The sequence below is a fragment of the Cornus florida genome, unplaced genomic scaffold (assembly GCF_030987335.1).
Source record: "Cornus florida cultivar Cherokee Brave unplaced genomic scaffold, ASM3098733v1 CherokeeBrave_3.0.0_Hap2_Chr04, whole genome shotgun sequence".
In the NCBI taxonomy this organism is placed as follows: domain Eukaryota; kingdom Viridiplantae; phylum Streptophyta; class Magnoliopsida; order Cornales; family Cornaceae; genus Cornus; species Cornus florida.
In genome coordinates this window covers 6,459,118-6,481,029 of record NW_026775574.1, presented here as the reverse complement: position 1 = coordinate 6,481,029, position 21,912 = coordinate 6,459,118, and the positions used below count along the sequence as shown (strand labels likewise).

At 39.2% G+C, this 21,912-nt stretch overlaps 1 protein-coding gene across 2 annotated transcripts; it reads right to left on the bottom strand.

Annotated features, from left to right (window-relative positions):
• Positions 1-5,279: 5,279 nt before the first annotated feature.
• On the bottom strand, positions 5,280-9,043 carry LOC132302606 (acyl-acyl carrier protein thioesterase TE3, chloroplastic-like). Of its 2 annotated transcripts, XM_059799513.1 has the most exons (6): positions 8,604-9,043; positions 7,969-8,069; positions 7,475-7,522; positions 6,617-6,726; positions 5,791-5,886; positions 5,280-5,667 (listed from the first exon to the last, which is right to left on the bottom strand). In XM_059799513.1, the coding sequence occupies exons 1-6, from the start codon at positions 8,801-8,803 to the stop codon at positions 5,548-5,550; spliced, it is 675 nt and encodes a 224-aa protein (XP_059655496.1). In that variant the 5' UTR covers positions 8,804-9,043; the 3' UTR covers positions 5,280-5,547. The 2 variants fall into 2 exon arrangements, with proteins under 2 accessions (XP_059655496.1, XP_059655497.1); XM_059799514.1 differs by lacking the exon at positions 7,475-7,522 and having other exon boundaries at positions 8,604-9,039.
• Positions 9,044-21,912: the final 12,869 nt, after the last annotated feature.

Below are 21,912 nucleotides of genomic sequence, written 5' to 3'. Positions count from 1 at the left end.
TCATCAACTCATCAAGTTTCATTTGCTGGACGTCCTCAACCATATTGGAGTTGTCACCCCCTATCATGATTCCAGATCGAAGCAAAGGCATGAATTACGACCTCCGAAACAGATCTAAGCGTCACCGATGCAAACCCCGTTAGATCTAGGCTTAACTTCACCGAATCGTGATCACTGTTTGCTAGATCTGAACTTTTCTAGATTTGAACTCACCGGATCTGACTACAATTGAGCAAATCACAATTGCGTCATTCCGAAGCAAATGCTCCAGAGTCCACAATAAGCAAGGATTCTCTCTGAACAATACTACAATCTCACTGATTTGGATTCAACTTCCAGAAACCACACTGTGTACTCACAAACTCGATTGAACTAATATGGTACTGATCGGGCTCGAATTGATCTTCGTCCTCGATTCCCACAGACGGCGCCAATTGAAGATGCAATATTTCATTTCTTCTTTCTTTCCCTCTCTCTCTCTAGAATTATTCTCTTCCATTTTCCACCTGCAATGGTCTATTTATAGGCCATTACCCTTATTGTTGTTAACTGATTACATTGGGCCTATATTCAAAAGTTTCCTTCCTTCTGGGCTTGATCTTCCAATGGGCTTGACCTTCCTCGGTGGATCCCCCAGGTTCGGCCCATTCCGGGGCGCTTTGGCATGGATCCTACTTCAATCGTTCGACCCGATCCCGTTCCAGCGAACTATATCCGGCCCATGCCACTTGCTACATCCTCAAAAACTATGTTTGGTAGCAAAATCAAGTTGGAGCTGGGTTTGAACTTGTAGCCAACCAGGGTGAATATGGTTCTAAATATTTTGGACTGAATTTGGGCCAGATTCAAGTTTTGGGCTGCTTTTTATAAGTGTTGATTTTGCTCAAAAATGTCTGGGATTTGGGCTGTTAAGGAAGTTGGGCAGTGTATGGGCTTAAATAAAAAGTGGGCTGCTGAGCTAAAATAAAGTGGGCTTCTGGGTTAAAAATAAACAAGTGGGCCGTTGGTCTAAAAATAAATAAGTGGCTGATGGTCTAAAATAAATGAGTGCTGGACTGCATAATGATATATAAACATTGTAGTTCTAATTTATGCATATTGTTGTATATTTCATATTTGTAACTTTGATACAACTCTTAACAATTGAAGTATGTGGAGTTTACTTGAACTGCATAATTATTTTTATCACTGTCTGGAGTTTTGGTATCTTCTTCCCCCAACTCATGGCCTTTCAGATGAATTTCGAGAATGGCTTAGATTCTCGTGGAGTTGTACTCTAATTGGGTTATTTAGCGTTTTTAAGAAATTTTGATTGTGGGATCAAATTAGGGATTTGACAAGATTTTCACTCCAGAGAAGCTTGGAAATGGTGGTAGTTCTTGCAGGACCATTTAATGGGAAGGGACATTATGTCTATACAAATTTTAGTATCTTTCAAAAATGATGACAATTATGATAATGACTTGTGTCACGTTACTATATGGAATCTAAGCCAATAAAGTCCGCCCAATTCAACTTAGCACGGTACTACTGTATAGAGTTAACTAGCTGAATTATTTTTCTCCATTTTATGCCCCCTTTAAGAATCATAAAGCTAGTTTAAAAACAAGACTCAAACTAGATTTAAAAACTATAAGAGCTGTAGTTTACTCACGGGCATTCCCTCTGCTAGTGACGGGTTATAAAATCATATGTGGTTGAAAAAAATATCAAGAATAGAGCGATATCAGATTAACCAATTAGTTCTAGAAAGGAAACAAAAAAAAAAATACATGCATATATATTAACAAAGATGTGGAGAAGTTTTGCATACAATATGAAGAAAGAGGCAGCCAGCCATGTGTGACAATGGATGCACTGCTTTCCAATTACCCAATAAACACATTCAGGATTTCTATGCTCAGAATGCAAAGTTCTATCCCCGATTCGTACTCTATCCAACCTGGCCTTAAAGTAATTTACCCGAGCATGAGCTTAAGCATCAACACTAGATTGACAGCATTTTATTAGCCTATGTTTGCCTAGTTTTCTGCACGCTTATACAGATGAGTATATGATATATTCACCAATTTTTTACTACCATGAACTTTAAATTTTCAATATAAATGATACCCATAGAACAAGTGAACCATTGATGATGTACTTTTATCACCACAATTCAATCTATTATCAGGAAGGATAAGAAAAACGACTTCAAAAAGAGTAGCAACCAATCTACCAACTCCATGATTTGGTGTCAAAGCCTTTGAAACCCACAATTGAAGCTCTTCAAACTATAATTTCTACATAGATGATGATGGAAAATAATGTACTGAAACATGGATCGGAGTCTGCTAACAAAACTTTTGCTCAGCTAGAATGTCAAACCAATCAAATATAGTTAAAATTGTGAATATTAAGAGCTACACATTCATCGAAACAATTAGATACACACACATACAAGTCTATGCTAGTTTCAGTCAGTTGACCACACAAATTATGCCATTTCATCCTACAAGCATCCAATTACAAATGAAACATCGTAGAATCAATCAACGACCTGAAAACCTAATTAAAACCCAAAATCATTCTAAAAAACTTGGGCATTTTCGGCACCATTTCCATCAAAAATAACCCTACATATCAATTTCATACGGCAAAATTAGCAACTAAATCTGATGAAATCAAATTATAGAGCATATATATATATACATATATACGTATAGAGACAGAAGAACCTGTGTAAACGGCGATCAGTGCTTGTTCGCCGGGAAATGCAGAGCTGATGAGTTGAAGGACGTGTGGACTGTGGAGGCAACGAACCTTTTCCGGAGTGGCCTAAACTATTATTGACCGGATTGGCCGGTCAATTGGCTCATGGTTACCTGTTGTTGTCGGTCAGAATGTTTGCTGCGTGCATGTGCTATTATAGTACTGTATTTTTTTACTCTGTCAGATTTTCTTCCTTTATTTATTTATTTTTATTATTTCTCAGGTGCATAAATATATAATAACCATTTGTTTTTGAATGACTCAAATGTATTAAACTTGGCTAGTTATTAATTTTAATTTTTTTTAATATATATCTTAACAAGATATTATCGAGCTTCTAATTTAAGTCAAAATTAGAGCAAAATGAGAGAGATGAGAGTATCACTTGGAATAATTGTGCGACTTAAATTATACCTAGTTGATAACTTAATTAATTTTTCACAATTTAACCAATATAGTAAATTGAACAACACTTGTCTGGCTATGCATTGTGAGAAAGATTTTTTTTTTTTAATTGGACCAAATGTCTAGAGTGTTAGATTTGGAAGCTTTTAGATGGGCCTGGACCAGCATGGGATTTGGGCTCTTTCTTGCTTTGACAGCCTTTAGGCTGGTATTGGACTTTATTTGGGTTTAATGCACCATAGCAATGAACAACACCAAAAAAAGAAAAAGAAAAAAACTCTAAAATAATTTTTTTTAACTGCAATTTATTTTATTTTATTTTTTCAAACTCAACAACATTTTTTACCATATTTTTATTTTTTTATTTTAAAAAATCTTACAACAAATATACATTACCAAACATACTTTTAAATAACATTGAACATACTCCAAAACAAAAAATATTGAGCCTTACTTGGTTTGTAACTTTTCAAGAGCTATTTTCAGAAAATTATAAAAAACAAATATATGAAAACAGATATTTTTATAGCTTAATTTTTAGAAGACAATTTTCAGACAATTGAACCACGCATAATTTTTGTATAATTTTTTATTATCAAATCTCTAAACTAGTTTTATATTTTCAGAGCATGGTTCGCTGACCTGGCCAATCCGCAACGGAAAATCAAGGTGCCGGTACCAATACTTATCGATTTATCGGTGAGTTTATAGCAAAACCGCCCGATTCCCTGCACAAATCGCCGTTTTTGGCAAGGAATCGCCCGGTCCATACAAAAAACCGGCGAGCAAAGAAAAGAAGAAGAAAGCTAAAACTATATGAATCCATTCTTACAGTCTCTGTCAGAGTTCTTCCTGTTGCCGATGAAGACGATCAGTTCCTGTTTTTGGTTGAGAAAGACGCCATAGATACTCGCTATATCTCTTCCTCTTTCAGACCGTCCTCTGGGTTGTTATATCGGTACATTTTAGATCATTATGTGTGAATTTTAAAACATTCACGAATTGATACAGGTCTGATTCCGTTACGACAACCTTGTTTCTGAGTTATAAACAAAGCAGGCCCATTGCTTCTGCTTCAAGTCACCAAACATGCCCTTCCTATGTTTGTTTCCTAGTTCTCCATTTCGAGAAATTGAAACTCACTCAACAACTCCACCTAAATAGACACACACAGTTAAAATGAAGTTTGGGTCCTTCCTGCAGATATGCAACTGAAGGTATTAAAGCATCATGTGATTAGGCATACAAAGGTGTGACTGAAGATTCAGTACTAGAAGGTAAGTAATACATGCTTTTGCTTTTGATAATTATGCAGGATCTTCTCTGCAGAACAGGATGAATGATCTAAAACTGCTTTGCATATGCCTACTTCCAATCCCGACTACCATTTGTCAATCTCCGGTTAGCTCAAGGTGGAGTTCGGTTAGCAGCCACTCGGAACAGCACATTCCGATGACAGCAATCCGACCATCAATTTGCAGGTAGCTCTAGGGTTTCTCTGATGTTATGGGAAAACAGAGGATACCTGACCACAAAACATATCGGAACCATGTAGTGCCTTATTGTTGTTCTGATTTGAAGTTCTGAATTGCTTTCAGATGAAAAAAGATGCTGTTCCTGTGGCTAATCCTAATGTACAGCATAGTAATAAAAATGCAGTAGTTGGAAATTCATTGTGTTCTTACTGTAGTCACAGATTTGGTCATATGCAACATTTATAATGTCAATCAATCTTCTTGTTTCATATTTGGCCGAGCCAACATAAACGACATAACCATTGATAAGGGACATTCATCCACAAAACTTTACCTTTGAGGAAAGCAAGCGCGAGATATTAACTATAAGTCAGACAAGCATTCTGCATAGCCAACTAGGTTTATCTTCCAAACACAAGTAACAGTAGTGCTTGAAGAGTAAACAAAGTAACAAACAAAAACAAATATTCACATTGTCCTACCGTGCAACATGCATATAGGATCTTAATTTTCTAATGACAATAACTGTCATCCGGTAACGAAGTTGCTTGCACCAAACAGAGACTTCGAGAACATGACCAAGTTTGTAGAATCCAGAAAAAGGCTCAATTTCATTAGCAATTTCTACAATGATTCTTGCGTAGAAACTTACAAAATGGATGCCAAAAGAAGCATACTACTTTTCTATTAGATGAAATTGTGTCTTTTTTACTTTTGGAAGATTCAACAACAAAAATCTTTTTCCTTCAATCAATTCCAAAACAAAATAATGAAAAGAAAAACATGAAAGGGACAAAAAAAAAAAAAAAAAGGCCCTCCAAGGCCAAACTAAGACGGAGGGCAATTAGGAAAAAAAAAAAAACTACACTAGGTCATTGTGAAGTGATCTTTTTACTGAATCTCCACAGCAGTGGAATCAGTTGGACTCCCTATGGCGAAGAAACTGAACAAATTTAGATCTAACTTCTGGTGGTATACGGACAGGACGGTAGTTTTTATCCAGCCAAACTGCCGTAGCCTTTGCCTCCAATATAGGCTGCACAAACACAATATTGAGTTCCTCAGCATCTAAATAAGTCCTTGATAGAATTTTGTGGTTTTTTATTATTTTTTTCCCCTTCTTATTAAAGAATTAAGTATAAAGATAACAAGAAGAAACCTCTTGGTTTGGTAGCTTGAAGATCAAGTGTTCAAAGTATAGGCGAGCGGCTGAAGAATCAGATACCCTCACCTTGACAACAAACCTGTCTCCACTCTGGTTGTACAAAAAGCACCACGAGAACAGCCACAAGTATACTTAACCCAGTCATGAGCTTTAAATATTGAGATGTAAACATTTTATAAAACAATTAATTGCTGCACATGCATCACATTGTTTTATTCAGTATTTAAAATAATATACAAAGATAGTTTTCTCCGAATTATAGTGCTCTGATTGAAATAATAAGAGATGTAAAGAATGTATCTGCTTAACTTTTTTTTTTTTGCCTCTTTCGGGAATATAAGAGTCCAGAATGTAAATTAATTACTTCTTTGCCAACTTCTCAAGTAGACTACTCACCTTTAACCCAAAAAAAGAAAAAAAAGAAAAACCTTCTCAGGCAGCCACCTTTGACTTCTCGATGTTATTACTGCTTTCTCAAGGGAACTATTTGATCAAATATCTTGGGTAACATGATTTCATGCTATCCAAACAGAATTTAATTTTTGCATAGTGGCCAGCAGAAGCCATTCTAACATCACACTCAGGATAAAATGTTTGTATAGTTACCTCAAGAAGTTTCCTTGTGCCTTAGTGTAGGTGTTTGTATAGAACCCCCCCACCCCACCCCATCCCCACACACACACCAGGGGAAAAAAAAAAAGTTACAGGTGTCCATGAGCAAATTTTTACTCCTGAAAATTTAAGGAAACCAAAGAGTAACAAAAAAGTTGAGAAATAGCATGACATTTAATAGCTGTGAAAATGGAGATGAATGGCATACTCTTAAAGGTCCAAGGAATTTGAGCGATAGCTCTGACAGTGCTAATGCATCGCCAGTGCGGGCAACTGCATCAGCGTTTATCCCAATCCTTTCAAAAAGTTCATGACGGCCTGTTCAAAATGTTGGAGGACAAGTAATAAGCCTACTTCAAACAAATCCCAGAAAACAAAATTAAAAATGCTAAACTAAATGCAAATGGTTTGAACAACATGGTGGAACGATTCAATTTTCAGGAGACACCTATGATCTCCTAGGAGTGTGTTATCTTTCTCAATCACCAACATTTGTTTCAAGATATTTTCATGAGTGACAGATGGAAGGGAGACTAAAAGACTTTTACTACCAATTGAGCACATTGGTGCATACATACTTTATACTTTATTATGTCATAAATTCCTTGAATGCAATAATCATAGGGTTTAAGATGAAAAAAGGAGTATCTTAAAGCAATTTTACCATATGCGCATTAACGAGAGAGAGACATGAAGTATACATACATGTTAACAACAAGAAGAAACATGTACATGTGTTTCCATGGAGTTAACAAAGAAATGCACCAAATCAAACAGGTCCATGAAATGGTGTATGAAAACACCAACTACTTTTAGAAAACCCAAAACAATTTGATCTCTCTGAGACCTTTTAAAAGATAATGTCATTTCTTTTATAAAGGAATTACAAACAACCTACCAAATCCGACAGTCAGTTTTCCATTCAAAAAATTATGCTTCTTAATAATGTTCCCATCTTCAAATGACAGCCAGAAAGAAGACATTTCTTTTGCACATGGAACCAAAAAAAAAAAAAAAAATGCGTACCAAGAACAACATTAAACTAAGAAGAGAGGTATCTAGTTACCCAAATAAACTCTGCAACAAAGCAAAAGAACTTCATCTTGAGTACAACCTTTGTCCATATAAAAGCACAATGAAGCAATCAATTAATACCGGCATCAAATTTGTCAATAAACATGCAAAGTATTCCTACTGAATTTGATGAACGGCTGATTCAAGGAGACTGAATGAAGACAGCATAAGACCACAAGAAAGAGGAGCTATGTTAGAAAGTTCTCGTGCAAAGGCATTGTTGTTTTCTATCTAGAAAGGGTTTTTAAAAAGTATGGTCCCTGTTTATGAAGGGGGCTGAGAGGGGTAGACTGGACAGAAACTTAAAACTTCCTCGTCATTTGCACACTGTAGCTGCTCTCAAATTTCAAACCCGGGTTCTAATGAAAAATTCATGATGTTTACAACAATGATTTGCTCATAAAAAAATCCTTGAAGTGAGAATACCGTAAACAGTTAGCAAAGCTGTACTCTTATATGGCTAGGTTCAAATTTTAACAGTCTCACCATGTTGGCAATAACTTGCATAAACAGCATTGTTTACAACACCATACTGATCCAATTCATAATCACGGACTTTAAGCTCAATATCATGGAACCCACACATTCTGCAAAAGAAAAAGAAAAAAAGAGGGCATTATTTACCCATTAAAATTTCATCAATAATACCAAATTTATATTTATAATTTGATACAGATTACACGCCAAACGATCTCAAAAGCTCAGATCACAAGGAAATTCAATACTTTAATAAAACTCTCTCACTCATTCTGTAATCACATGCACATAGGGGAAAAAGAAAAAATTGACAATCACATGAAACCCAAGTATTTATAGAACACAATGGTACTTGAACACAAGTTCATGATAAAAAAAAAGGGCACCAAGAATAATTAATTTAATTCAACAAAATTCAGCTTAAAATAAGAAAACTTGAAAGAAAATTGGTCACAACCTGAAATCTGAATGAAAGTAACCCACCATCGGAATTATTACTAAACAACATTGAGTCTACTTGAAAGCTAAATTACCCATGAATTAACCAGCTAAACCTCTACTTCCAAACAATAAAAGCTAGGGTAATAAAATTTGAAGCACAAAATTTTTCAAAAGGAAGAATTGGGGAGTAAGAATATGCATACCCTTTTCCACCCTTGAAATCAAATTCTACTGCACTACTGCCTTTGATAGGAGGGAGTGATCGGAGACGTGGCGGCGGCCGGAGGTGAAGATTCCGTGATGCAGGAGAAACAGCTGACGGAGGGTGAAGATTGAACCACGCAGTCTTGGCACGTGAAATCGGAAAAGTCACGTGAACAGGGGAGACGAGAGCCTGCAACATCTATTTCTATGCTCAACGACAGTGGAGAAATTTTTTGAGTTAGGAGAAAGTTTCAGATTTTTGGGAATTTATGAGTTTTGTTTGAGCATTCGTTGTTGGGCGTTAGTTTCAATCTGAATCTATCAGCAAATAAATCCATTCTCTATAATTTAATGGAGTATTAAAAATATGGAACAATAATTTGGAAAATTATTTTAACACTTCCCAAAATTTTGAAAGATGAAATCAACACTATACAAACTAAAAATGATATTGGCACTTGAATTTTCTTTTATTTGAAATTTTTAACAAATAAAATGACAAAATTAGGCTTAAAAATGGAGTACATGAGGACTAATTTGAGTCCGTGTATTTTCAAAGGAGAATTATGTCATTTAAAAGTTAAAGGAAAACAGCTAAAAGAAAAGGAGTGAAGTTTACCCTTTTTCTTTTTCTTTTTCTTTCTTTTTTTTTTTTTTTTTTCTTTTCTTTCTTTCTTTCTATTTTTGTCCCTCCTTATAATACACTTCTCCAAATAATAATATTTATTTATTTTTTATTTTTATTGTCTCCAAATATTTGTGAAAAATAATTCAAAAAATTCTCTTGCGATTTATCTCATTAAGATGGCTCAAATTCATTATAATTTTAAAAATTGAAACTCGTTTGATATTGCTTGTAAAATCCACAATTAAAGTATATTACACGCGTTGAATCAGCGCCTTAGGAATCACCTTGGTTAGCCGGTCCGGATAGCCTTAGCCTCACTCTTGCTTGACAATGTTAGCAGCTTGTTTCGCTGAGGGTTTGGCGTTGCGAGCATCTCCTTCTACTGAAAGATTCGGGCTATCATAATGTTGTGGTTGAAGGCGATTGCCAATCCGTGGGGCGCCTCCAACTCATATATAAGGCTCTTATGGTGAATTTTAAGGATATCTCTTTCCAAGTTCCTCCCTAGCTTAGGTTCTGGAAACCAAAAATATTGTAACTCGCTTGGTGAACGGGAAGGATCTAGTAGTCGAACATGGTGATATGGAATGGAGCATCAGGCCAGTTAAATGCTATCCTCCTATAATATTTTTAGGGTTAATTACATTCACACCCTCTGAGGTTTGTCTTATTGACAACTAAATGAAAGTTGGCTCATTTTTGAACACTCAGACCCCTGTCAGAATTTTGATCCAAACAGGCCCTTAAAGGGTGAGAAAAGACGATATTACCCTTTAATAAAATATTAATCTTTAAACTACAATATCAAAATCTGTATATGACAAAATTACCCTTACAGAAGAACAAAAATTCATAATTTCCTTGCCCCCACCATTGCCATCTCAACCATCCCACCATTATCACTGCAACCTCCTCCACCACCACCACCCGCAACGCCATTATTAACCACATCTGTTTTTACTGCATCATCCACACATACTACAGCATACACAGAGGGAATAGGATAAAAGATATAGAGAGAGAAGATCTAAAGGAAAATCACAGACCCACCGTTGGGAACGTACTGCATCAGGACACCGACGGCGGCGAAGTCACCAGGGAAATTTAAGGAAAGCTAATCAATGGGTTAGGGATTTTGCTTGTTGCAGATGCTGATAGGGTGGTTTTGCTTTTTACGACAGTGGTGGTGGTTGTGGCGTCGAGGTTGCGGTGGTGAGTGGAGAAAGAAAGAAAGAAGGGGTGGGCGGCGGGTGGTGGTGCGATTGCTGTTGAATGGTGGGTTTGGGTTGTCATAGATTAGGGGCAAATGGCAGAGATAGGGCGATTGGGGAAGAAAATGAGGGTGAATCTGATATTTATTAAAAAAAAATTATAAAATCAAGGGGCATAACCATGGTAGAGGTGGTGTGTCGCTAGTAGAGTTGGCAACCACCCTCTTCTTCCGATCATCCCCATTCTCACTTTATATATATATATATATTATGTGTAAAGATGAATAGGGTAGTTTAGTATATTAAAATTACTTAGGAGGTTAAATGGGTAACTTCAATATTTTAATAGGTTAATTAATAAGTCAAAGGGCATTCTAGTCATTTTGTCATATGTCAGAGTGTTTAGGGGTGTATTTGATAAAGGCAGCAAATTTGAGGAGGTGTCATTGTTAAAAAATAGCCTAACTTTCATCTGACTGTCAATATGACAAACCTCAGGGGGTGTGAGTGTAATTAACTCATATTTTTATATTTTAAAGGTTTAATTTATTTAAATTATTTACATTATTTGAATGTATTTCATTATTTATTTTATTTGATTTAAATTGGTTAATAATGACTATGATTATTTGTTGGTTTGATTATCTAATTAAATTATGATGGTCGGATAATTTAAATTATTTATGTATATTTTTTTGTACATGCGTGCTTAATTGTTTAATGTGACTTTAATTGTTATATTAATTTAATTGTTTGTCTATTTTAATTTAATATGGATTGAACTTAGAGTTAGTAGAACCCAAAGTAATGAGTTTGGGTTAGTTGGAGGAAGCTTAGGTGGGCTGAGAATGCTTTAGGCCCATGTAGGGATAGCAATGGGGCGGTTTGGGGCGGGTTTCCCATTCCCCATCCCCACCCCAGTTTAATTTTGGTGCTCCCAAAACCGCCCCCTAACCGGTTAATTTTTTGCCTCTAATCCCCATAACTGCCCTCGCCCTCGCCCCCGCCCCCGCCCCATCACCCTCCCCATAACTGATTATATTTTTATTTAAACACAATCATATATATATATATATATATATATATGGAAGTGTTAAGTGTAGGGTTTCCAATATATATATATATATAGAGAGAGAGTGAAAGTTAATTTGGTAAATATATTAACATGGTAAGATAAATTAATAATTTAAAATATTAAACGGGGTGGTTATGGGGCGGGTATGGGGTAGGGATCTTAGTCCCCCGCCCCCGCCCCGCAACCGGCTAGTTTTTTTTTTTTAACCCCCATCCCCACCCCATTTAAGTAAACGGTTCTCCAAATCCGCTTTAAATGGGGCGGGGGCGGGGCAGTTCCCCACCGGATTGGGGATTTTTGCCACCCCTAGGCCCATGGGGTGATGTGTGTATATATATATATATATTATTTGTACGGAGTTAGAATGATGTATGTGGATTGTGACGCGGAAGTGTGCCGACGGGAATGTTGGCCCGCCTAGGGAGGTGGATTGTGACGACTTTGCGGAAGAGCACATGAGCTACATGCCCAGAGCGGACAATATCATATCATATGGTGCAGTGGGTTGTTACATTGTATTTATGATACTAATCATATTGGAGTACTATGGGATATTGTAATTGATGATGTTAATTATGCCTTTTTATTTTAAAATGATAATTATCATATTAATGGTTTGTACTATACACAAGGATGAGCTTATTTAACTTATAAGTTGTAATTGATAATAATCATTTATATATGAGTTGTGTGCATTGTGGAGAACATGTGGGTTTGGCTAATAAGTATAGTGATCGGTTGATCAACTATACATCAACCTTCGCAATAGCACGAATCATTGTAAAATAGGGCTATTGGTCGGGTAAGTCGAACCACAGGGACTACGCTAGTCTAATACAACCTAAATGTCTAGAATCATTCTTAGAATGATGAAGGGTGTATAGAGGTTTTGTTGGATGTCACTTAAGCTAGGAAATTAAAAGTGCATAAAACAATAAATTGCAAGAATTCAAGGGAGTGAAGTACAAGTAAAGAAGGCTAGGGAAATGAATCCACCTCCATCCCTATACACATGCTAGGTTAAGATTAATTTAAGGGAAAAACAACATATATGATAGTCATGATACATAACAATACTAGGTTGCTATAATATCCTTAAGAAGTTCATTTAATTAGAAAGGCAAGAATAAACCATCAAAGGTTCACATGATCAACTACCTAAACTAAAATGTAGCTTAGAACATGCTTACTAAGCCAAGGATTATCAAGCCCTAATTTAAATGGTGAATGCACATAAAGCTAAGAATCAAGTATAGCCCATCAAAGGGAAACCCTAAGCCATGAACTATCTAGGTTCTCCAACTCCATGCCATTAAAACCATTCCATGATCTAACTTCCATTGTCACCATGGAAGTGCAAGCAATATGATTAAGAAAAGCAACCATCCAAGACAAGATGAATAACTCACAATAATCATTTAAAACATTCAACATTCATTACAACAAAAATGAGGCTCTTGACCATGGAAAGACTATCAAAAATACATTGTAATCCCCAAAAATAAACTATACTAACACATGCTTACAAGGGAGGGGTTTCATCACCTCCCTAGATGAGGTTTAGTTACCCATTGGTGAGCTAGAAGAAGGAAGAAGCATCATCCTCATCTCCATTTTCGAGCTCTTACTGTAGCACTCAAGAACACCCTTTTCCTTGCTCTCTTCTCTCCCCTTTCTCTTGCTCAAGATAAAGCTTAATGATATATGTGGCCTTTGGGTAGCCTTTTATGCTCCAACAATACCCTCTCTCCTCCAAGGAACACCTCCAACCACTTCATAAAGAAGGAAGATGGCATTGAGGAAACCAATGTGCAAGTGGGCTGAAATGAGCCATTTCCGAAGGGCATTCTGCCTGATTTTCGAGCACACGCTTGGTGACTTCGAGCACTCTAACTTAGTGCAATGTGCAACATGCTCCTCTTGCTCAGTGCTGACCTATTTTGGGAAAACTGCTATAACTTTGTGCCCCGAACTCCGAATGACGATCTGTTTGAAGCTTTGGAGAGCTGATTCAGTGCTTTAAAAACTTCATGTTTTGATGAAGACCCAAATCTCAAGTCTGGTTGGTCGAAAATGGGGAGAAAGGAAGTACATCAGTGCTGATAGGCAGTTCTGCGCACCTCTGTTGTGAAGATCATAACTCTCTGCTCCGAACTCCGAATGATGAACCACTTGAAGATTTGGAAAGCTGATTCAGAGCTCTAAATCTTTCATGTTATGAGGGAAGTCCAGTTCTCGAGTTTGGAAGGTCAAAATGGCAAGCAAAGTCCAGGCTCTACTGCTGCCAGAATTCAGCATTGGCACCTTTTGTTGCTCAAGATTCCACAAGGCCTTATTCTTGTTCCATTTTGGCCAATGAACCTGAAAATGCATAAAAACATAGAATTGGAGTTAATCTACATAAAATAATTAATAACTGGACTTTGTTAATGTAATTTAGGGCGCTTGAATATACATTATTCGGCGCTTATCACACCCCCAAACTTACATTTTGCTAGTCCCTTAGCAAAACTACAAGGAAAAACATAAAGAAAAGACAACCATGGGCATGCTACTACAAAAATATCCTCCATGGTAAAATGAGATAGAAACATAGCTCAAATACAACTTGAAACAGACAAAAACTGGAGATGGGGTCATTGGGAAAACTACCTTGCATATATGAAGCATTGATACAAAAATTGGCTAAATACTTTTCTACATACATGCATCAACATCAAAGTCTATATAAATAACTCAATTATCATCTCTTGAATGGAAATCAACTCTAGCTTCAGTGAAAGTGAATTGAATTCTCAACATGCGGCTTTTACTTTCTTTTCCAATTCCAAGGCACAAGTTTTCAAGTCAATGAATTCCCTTTTACATGAAGTCCCTAAGGCATGATTTTATTTTCAAGACAACTTTTGTTGCTTGTTAACAATTTATTTCAACACATAAGCGAAACATAGAATGGTTGTGCAATGCTGAAGTCCCTTAAACTTTCTAACCAACCCTTGTAGCAAGCGTTAGGCCAACAACTCCCAAACCAGATGGCTTTAGGGTGCTAAGTGTAGAGACACTCCATAGGGCTTAATAGCTCAAGTTGGAAAGGCTACGAACTCCAACGAACCATGTTTATTACTAGTTTAATTTTTTTTTGAATGACCGTGCAATGTTTAAGTCCCTTAAGCTTTCTAACCAACCCTTGTAGCAAGCGTTAGGCCAACAACTCCCAAACCAGATGGCTTTAGGGTGCTAAGTGTAGAGACACTCCTAGGGCTTAATAGCTCGAGTTGGAAAGGCTACGAACGTCAACTGGTCATTATTTTTTTTTTTTTTTTTTTTTTTTTTTTTTTTTTTTTTTGTTTGAAAATACATGCCAAAGGTATCCATCTATCAGGTTCATCAAATCAGATTAACTAGGCCAAGGTCAAGGTCAATCAAGTTGCATGCCTCACAGTTAAGTTTCCAATGTGCATCTGTGCATTGTGAAGCTTATAAGAGTGTAAATCCAGCAAGAATCTAATTGAGGCATTTATACAGACTACATTGTATTTACATGATCATTTCAACTCAAATTTTTCTTTATTTTCAAAATTTTTCAATTGCCTCTATACACAAGGTATTAAACATATGTTTCATCTCCGACAAGTGTCAAGTTATACTATCATTGCTTAGCAAAAATTATGGAACCAAAAAAATATGCCAAGAATGCTTGATGCACCCCCAAACTTAAACGACACAGTGTCCTCAATGTGGACATGGATGCAAGTGAGAGACAAAAATGACAACGAGTATAAAAGGAACAACAATACCCAGGGGGAGGGAACGGCATTTTGAGACAAAAACCCCCAAACTTGAACTGGACTGCGCAACCTGAATGATGTCGGTCATAGTGAAAGCATAGGCGGTGCCATCAATGGATGTAGTGAGAGAAATGGGTGGCTCTTCAGGGCACTGGAGATTCTGGTAGAAGAGGCGCACTACACGGGGGTAGGCAACCCTGGCAAGGGGTGCGCAAATGTGTTGCAGACGCCGGTTAGTCAATTCGGCGACAGCCCACGAAGTTGTGGGTAGAATGTCAAAGGCATCCGTGAGCGGAAATGAGAGTTCGTAGTTGAGTTGTTTGCGATCCCAAGGATCACGTGGTCGCTCACGAGTGACAGCACGGGCACCTGAAGAGGGTCGAGGAGGGCGAGAAGGACCGGCACGAGACATTTAGAGAGGTGGACTTGGTTGAGGAATTTCAGCGAACACCTGGCGTGCACCACAAAAAGGAGAAGATGAAAGTGAGTGGGATGGAGGAGCAAACCCAAAAAAATTTGGCAAGATAACAAGCTCTAGCATAGAGCAACATCAACAACAAGCAACCCAAGCATCAACAAAATCACCAACATGCAATCCCATCCTCCTTATGATGAAATAAAGACAAGGAAAGGAGAAAAAAAAAGGAAGCTCACATACCTTGGGACAGAATAGGAAATGGGAACTGCAGAGATGAAGGGGTGGTGGCAATGTGGGTGGCTGGTGGTGGATGAGAGATGGATTGTGGGTTTGGGGTAGAGAGAGGAAGTGGTGGCATGCATTTGGTGCATGGAGGGGTTGGTGGGTGGGGGGGTCGAGAGAAAGGTGGTGTGAGGTGGTGAGGGTGTGGGAGTTTGGTGGGTTGAGAGGGAGGTGGAGTGGGGAGGTTGGTTGGTTGGTTTGGGGAAGGGGAGGGGCCGAGAGAGAGGGAGGTAGTTGTGAGGTGGAAGAGGATTGGGGGTGGTTTTTGTGGGTTGAGAGGGAGGTAGCTGCGAGGGAGAGAAGGGGGTTTAAAAGAGAGAAGAGAGAGCTTGGTTCGAGCACTCGAAGTCCCACTTCGAGTGCTCGAAATTTGGGCAGAGAGCTGGGTTTGGCATAGGGTGTGGGTATGAGGAGTTCGAGCACTCGAAGCTGGGTCTTCGAGTGCTCGAAAGTTGAGCAGTGTGAGGGTTTGAGTTGGTTGAGGTGAATGGCATGGTGAGGGTTGATGGAAGGTGGAGGGGTGGTGGGATTGGTTGGGTGGGGAGGTGAGATGTTTGGTGAGAGGGTTGGCATGCATGCATGGGCGTGCATGCATGCAAGGGTGGTGAGCTGGGTGGGTTCGGCATAGGGTGGTGAGCTGGGTGGGGAGGTGAGAGGTTTGGTGAGAGGGATGCATGGAGTGGGTTGCAGGGAAGGGTGAGGGGTGGTGAGGGTGTTGCATGGAAGGTGGTTATGGTTGGTGAGGGTGTGAGGGGTGGCATGCATGCATGGGCGTGCATGCATGCATGACCGAGAGGGTGGATGGGTTGGGGAGGGATGAGGGTTGGGAGGAAGCCGAGAGTAGTGAGGGTGTGAGGGGTGGCATGCATGCATGGACGTGCATGCATGCATGCAGGGTGGTGATGGTCGTTTAGAGAGAGAGAGAGATGGTGGGTTTGGATGTGGGGGTTGGTATGGTGCATGGTGTGTATTGATATGTTGATGGCATAGTGGCCGAGAGATGGTGTGAGAGAAGCTGGTGTAGGTTGGTAAGAAGGGTGAGTTGTTTCCTGCATGGTGGTTCATGCATATGGGGAGGGTGGCAGATGGAAGGTGATTGCTGGGATATTGGTTGTTGGAGGTGGGTTTCTTGGTTGAGAGAAGTGGTCGAGCACTCTAAGCATGGAAGTAGAGTGCTCGAATTGGGACCAGTAGCCTCAGCAGCTTTGGGGTTTAAAAATCAAACAAGGTCGAGCACTCCAAATTGGAGTTTAGATTGCTCGAAATGAAGCCAGAGAGTTCGGGTTTGCTGGGAGGTGGCTGCGAGCACTCCAAAGGAACTTGAGAGGGCTCGAAAATGAGGCAGTGAGCTCATTAGGCAACATGGAGATGGAATTGGCAATGTGAGCAACATTATGCAAACTAGATGGAAATTTTTTTTTTTTTTGCAACTGCTGCACCTGAGGCCAAGTAATACATAGATGGATTTTCCGAGCTTGCATGCATTTTTCCAAACCAATGCATGGATGGAAATCAAGAACTTGGCAACTTCATGCAATGCATGGAAAATTTGGAAAATGCTTCAAACTGTGCAAATTTTTTTTACAGCATGGAAAATTTTTAAAAATTTCAAATTCAATCCATTCCAATGCATGGGTGGAATTTGGTCTCTTCAAATGCATGGATGAATGTAGGAAAATTTTTTAAACCTTGCAAATTCATTCCATTCCAAAGCATGGATGAAAAATTTTGAAAACTTTTCAACTTCGTTCTAATGCATGGACAATTTTCAAACTTTTGAACTTCAATCCATTCTAATGCAAGGAGGGAAAATTGTCAAACTCTACACTTCATTGCAATGCATGGAAAATTTAGAAAAATTTTGAAATTGTGCAAATTTTTTTTTTTTTTTTTTTTTTTTTTTTTTCAATGAGTGCATGGATGATTTCAAGAAGATTTCCTAACTTTTGCAACCTCACACAATGCGTGGATGATTTTGAGAAAATTTTCAAACTTTGGAACATCTCTTCAATGCATGGATGAGATTAAGAACATTTCAACAATGCATTGAAGATGAGAGGTTATGCATGTGAGTGCCATGTTGAAAGTCCGAGAAAATTGCCTGATAGAGCCGGAAACTTTCGGGAATGAAAACAAGAGTTGAGAAGGTCTAAGAAGCCGGTCTAAAATTGCGGAACACAACTGAAGACCATTTCAGAAAAATCAAATTTTTGGCTTTTCGAAACCATTTCCCAGAAAATTTCAAGGCACGAGCAATTTGAGAAGGTAGGGAAGCTTGGAACATCGAAAGAATTTCTTCCCTTGCTTTGCTAAATTTAATGTCGATAGCTAGACCAAGCTAGAGCAGGCACTATTCCTCATAAATGGGATCCGTCAAGGGGACTTCCTCAACTTTTCGGGTTAGAATTGTGCTGTCAATGCAAGGCTTAAGCCTTTGGCCATTTACCTTGAAGAGTGATCCACTTGCAGGATCATGAAGTTCGATTGCTCCATGAGGAAAGACGGTAGTGACAATGTATGGACCATCCCATCTTGACCGGAGTTTACCGGGAAAGAGCTTCAAGCGGGAATTGAAAAGCCAGACCTTTTGTCCCGGGGCAAAAGACTTTTTGACGATGTGTTTGTCATGAAAAGCTTTAGTCTTTGCCTTGTAAATTTTTGCATTTTCATACGCGTCATTACGCAATTCCTCAAGTTCATTTAATTGCAACGCACGATTAGAGCCGGCTTGTTTGAGATCAAAATTGAACCTTTTTACGGCCCAATAAGCACGGTGCTCTAATTCTACCGGGAGATGACATGCTTTGCCAAAGACAAGTCGATATGGTGACATGCCAATGGGTGTCTTATAAGCTGTCCGGTAAGCCCAAAGTGCATCGTTTAGCCGTAATGACCAATCTTTACGATCCGGTCTAACCGTTTTTTCTAGAATGTGCTTAATCTCCCGGTTAGAAATCTCTACTTGACCACTCGTTTGAGGGTGGTAAGGTGTAGCAACCTTATGAATGACTGAATACTTAGCAAGGACGGATTTGAGATAACGATTTCGGAAATGAGATCCGCCATCACTAATGATTGCTCGGGGTGTACCAAAACGACTAAAGATGTGAGATTGAATGAAATGGATCACGACTTTATGATCATCGGTTTTGGTAGCCGCGGCTTCAACCCATTTAGACACATAATCCACCGCTACAAGGATGTACTCATAGCCATAAGAAGATGGAAATGGTCCCATGAAGTCAATCCCCCACACATCAAAAATTTCAACAATTAAAATGTTGGTGAGGGGCATCATGTCTCTTCGGGACATGGATCCAAGTTTTTGACATCGTTCACACGATTTGCAAAAATTGTATGCATCCCGGAACAAGGTAGGCCAAAAGAATCCGCTTTGAAGGATTTTGTTAGCGGTCTTTTTGGCACTGAAATGGCCTCCACAAGCAAGAGTATGGCAAAAATTTAAAATGCTTGTGGCCTCGGTTTCAGGAATACATCGCCGGATGATTTGGTCCGGGCAATACTTTAATAATTCCGGATCTTCCCAAAAGAAATGCTTGACTTGGGAGAAAAACCGGTCCCTCTCTTGTTTGGACCAATGAGCTGGAATTTTGCCAACCGCAAGATAATTGACAATATCCGCAAACCACGGAAGAGTAGAATGTGAAACTTGAAGAAGTTGCTCATCCGGAAAGGAATCACGGATGGCTGCAAATTCTGAAGATTTCTCAATAAGTAAGCGAGAGAGATGATCGGCGACAACATTGTCGGTCCCTTTTTTGTCCCGGATGTCAATGTCAAACTCTTGAAGTAAGAGGATCCATCGAATTAAACGGGGTTTTGTCTCTTTTTTCGCTAACAAATGCCTAAGAGCGGCATGATCTGAAAAGACGATGACCTTAGAGCCAAGAAGATAGGAGCGAAATTTATCCAAGGCGTACACCACAGCTAGCAATTCTTTTTCAGTGGTGGTGTAGTTCAATTGGGCATCGCAGAGAGTTTTGCTAGCATAATAAATGACATGCGGAAGTTTATCCACACGTTGGCCCAAAACCGCCCCTAATGCATAATCGGATGCATCACACATGATCTCAAAGGGAAGAGACCAATTAGGGGGTTTCATGATCGGGGCAGAGGAGAGGAGAATGCGAAGTTTGATGAAAGCTTCCATGCAAGCGTCATCAAAATTGAACGGAACATCCTTGGCTAAGAGATTACACAAGGGCCGTGAGATTTTGCTAAAATCTTTGATGAAGCGACGATAGAATCCGGCATGGCCAAGAAAAGAACGGATTTGACGGACGGAATTCGGAGGAGGAAGATTAGAGATTAACTCAACTTTTGCCTTGTCTACCTCGATTCCCCGCTTAGAAATGACATGTCCTAAAACAATGCCTTCTTGGACCATAAAGTGGCTTTTCTCCCAACTTAGAATGAGATTCGTCTCTTTGCATCTTTGGAGCATAAGAGATAAATTTTTGAGACACGAGTCAAAGGAGGAGCCAAATACAGAAAAGTCATCCATGAAAACTTCCAAGAACCTTTCAACCATATCGGAGAATATGGACATCATGCACCTTTGGAACGTTGCCGGTGCATTGCATAGACCAAAAGGCATGCGTCGATAGGCAAAAGTACCAAAGGGACATGTGAATGTTGTTTTCTCTTGATCTTGGGGGGCGATGGCCACTTGGTTATAGCCGGAATAACCATCAAGAAAATAATAGAAGCTTTGGCCGGCTAACCTTTCTAGGATTTGATCAATAAATGGGAGCAGGAAATGATCCTTCCTAGTTGATGAGTTGAGTTTACGATAGTCAATGCACACACGCCACCCGGTGGTGGTTCGTTGTGGCACGAGCTCGCCCGCTGAATTTTCAACAACGGTGAGCCCGGATTTCTTGGGGACAACTTGTGTGGGGCTCACCCACTTGCTATCAGAGATAGGATAGATGATTCCCGCATCTAGCAATTTGATCACCTCTTTCATGACCACTTCCTTCATGTTTGGATTTAACAGGCGCTGGACCTCTCTAGTAGGCTTTGCGTCATCCTCCATATGAATGCGGTGCATACAAATGGAGGGGTCAATTCCTTTCAAATCTGCCACTTTCCAACCAATAGCTTCTTTATGCTCTTGGAGCACCGCTAAAAGGTTGGTCTCTTGGTCTTTTTGAAGGTCCGAGGCAATAATGACCGGAAGGGTTTGCTTTGGACCAAGGAACACATACTTGAGATGGGCCGGGAGCGGCTTAAGCTCAAGTTGTGGCGGAGATAACAATGATGGGACCGGAGGAGTGGTGGAAAGTTGGGGAAGTGGTTCTTTTGGAATTTTCCAAGGAGGTACATCCATGATAGCATTAATATCAAGCAAGGAATTGACTTCTTGAATGGCTTGATCAACATCAAAGTTTGAGAAGTCAAAATGAGACATGCAAGTTTCAAGGGGATCTTTGCTTAGGATGAAGGGGAGAGATTCTTCGACCACTTCATCAATGACATCCACAAGAAAACAATCATCCTCATTGGAGGGATGTTGAGTTGCATGAAAGATGTGGAGTTTGACTTGCATGTTTCCAAAAGCAATGTCCATCACCCCGGTTCGGTAATTAATTGATGCATTAGCTGTAGCTAAAAATGGTCTACCAAGGATCACGGGAATGTGCTTTTTTGGGTTATGGATTGGTTCCGTATCAAGAACCACAAAATCTACCGGGAAGTAGAATTTGTCCACTTTGATGATGACGTCCTCAAGAATACCTCGTGGATGCTTGACCGATCTATCGGCAAGTTGCAAAACCACGGAAGTCGGCTTAAGATCGCCCAAACCAAGTTGTAGGTAGACCGAGTATGCAATTAAATTCACACTAGCTCCTAAGTCAAGGAGGGCCCTCTCGATTTTGCTG